The sequence below is a fragment of the Mustela nigripes genome, chromosome 9 (assembly GCF_022355385.1).
Source record: "Mustela nigripes isolate SB6536 chromosome 9, MUSNIG.SB6536, whole genome shotgun sequence".
In the NCBI taxonomy this organism is placed as follows: domain Eukaryota; kingdom Metazoa; phylum Chordata; class Mammalia; order Carnivora; family Mustelidae; genus Mustela; species Mustela nigripes.
In genome coordinates, this window is record NC_081565.1 from 1,632,262 (window position 1) to 1,634,006 (window position 1,745).

Below are 1,745 nucleotides of genomic sequence, written 5' to 3' on the forward strand. Positions count from 1 at the left end.
CTCGGCTCAGGTCATGATCTCAGGGTCCTGGGATCGAGCCCCGCATCGGGCTCTCTGCTCAGCAGGGAGCCTGCTTCCTCCTCTCTCTCTCTGCCTGCCTCTCTGCCTACTTGAGATCTCTGTCTGTCAAATAAATAAATAAAATCTTTTAAAAAAAAAAATGAAGTCGTCTCCACACCAAACATGGGGCACAGATTCAGTGACCCCAAGGTCACAGGTCACCTGTTCTGCCCACTGAGCCAACCGGGAGCCCCTCGGTTATGTATTTTAAAGTCCTTTCTTTAAGACAGAGCATTCTGATTTTCCCGTCAAATAGTGTTAACTTTGCAGCAGTGTCCCCCTGTCTTCTGCATCTGGGGACTTTGCCTGGTGGGTTTGGAAGCGGAACGACTGACTCACAGGCTGTGACTGTGTCAAGATCGCTGGTGGCCCCAGCCCGGTCGCTGTCTGGCATCGGCCGGCCGGCGAGTGCAGGGGCTGCCCCAGCACCCGGGCCCGGGCCCGTGGTCTTTCCATGGCGGGTACATGTGTGGGACAGCAGATGCTGCTGGGGGTGGCAGGGGGTTTGCGGGTGGCCCCCAGCGACACAAGGCCTCCCCTCTGGGACAGCACGGCCAGGCTTTTGGGTGCGGAGGGGCCGTCTTAGCCGGCGTCACTCTGTCTTCCCACAGCGTTCGAAGACATGCTGGAAAACCCACTGAACAGCAGCCAGTGGATGAACGACCCGGAGACGGGGCCGGTGGTGCTGCAGATCTCCCGGATCTTCCAGACCCTGAACCGCGCATAGGCGACACGGCCGCCCCACCCTGCTGCCCTGTGCCTGTCCCGGGCGCTCGGGCTAGTGGCAGCCACAGCCCCCCACCCCCACCCGCCCCCCCGCCGGGCGCCGGAGAGCGTGGGGACCCCTGGCTGCCGTGGGCCAGGTGTCAGGGCGTGGGGCTCCTGGCACGCTTTGATCTTCGCTTGAAAACCCGTGTGATACCCGTGTGATGGCCGCGTGCGCGGCCGCGTCAGCCTCTGACCATGTGTACAGACGTGGCGCTGCTCGGGGGGAGGTCGCCTTCCCTGTCAGGGCCCCTGCGGGCTCTGGAAGTGCTCCTTGACCCGACCTGTAGCTGCTGCTTGTTCCTTGGAAGAAGGCATGTTTCCACCCAAAGTGTTAACGTCAGTACTAACTTAAGTAGAGGAATTCACAGATGATTTTTCTTTAATAAATAAATTCCCTTTTTCCTATCGTGTGTGTCTGTATCATTTCAGTGCCAGAGAAGAACCTGTTGGCGCTTTGAACAGGGTGTGCTGGGCTCTGCCACCTGGCTTGTGAGCTGTCGCACTTGCGGACTGGGGGCACAGTGCAGGTTCGGGCGTGCTCGAGGGGACTCCACTGTCGGGGGGCCGGCCGGGCACCCCCAGGCCACCCTTGGCCCAACCGGGGCACCAGCCGGCGGCCCCTACCACCATTCCTTTTTTAAACATTACTTGAGGGGCGCCTGGATGGCTCAGTCGGTGGAGTGCCTGGCTCCTGTCTTTGGCTCAGGTTGTGATCTCAGGGTCCTTGAGTGAAGTGTCCCCTCACCCCGCGCACCCTCCCCCAGTGTGGACTCTGCGCTCGGCGGGAAGGCTGGAGATCTGTCCCGCTTCCTCTGCCCTCCTCCCACTCACATGCTCACTCGTGCTCTCACTCCAAAATAATCAAATATTTTTATTTTTACTTATTTTTTAAAGTGTCTCATTTATTTATTTGACAG

At 59.0% G+C, this 1,745-nt stretch overlaps 1 protein-coding gene across 1 annotated transcript in view; it reads left to right on the top strand.

Moving 5' to 3' along the window:
* UBAC1 (UBA domain containing 1) overlaps positions 1-1,234 on the top strand; it is a 19,525-nt gene extending 18,291 nt beyond the window's left edge. The window contains exon 10 of the mRNA XM_059410338.1: positions 672-1,234. Within this exon, the coding sequence (XP_059266321.1) occupies positions 672-787 (116 nt within the window). The 3' untranslated portion in view covers positions 788-1,234. The remainder of the gene's footprint in view (positions 1-671) is intronic.
* The last annotated feature ends 511 nt before the right edge of the window (positions 1,235-1,745 follow it).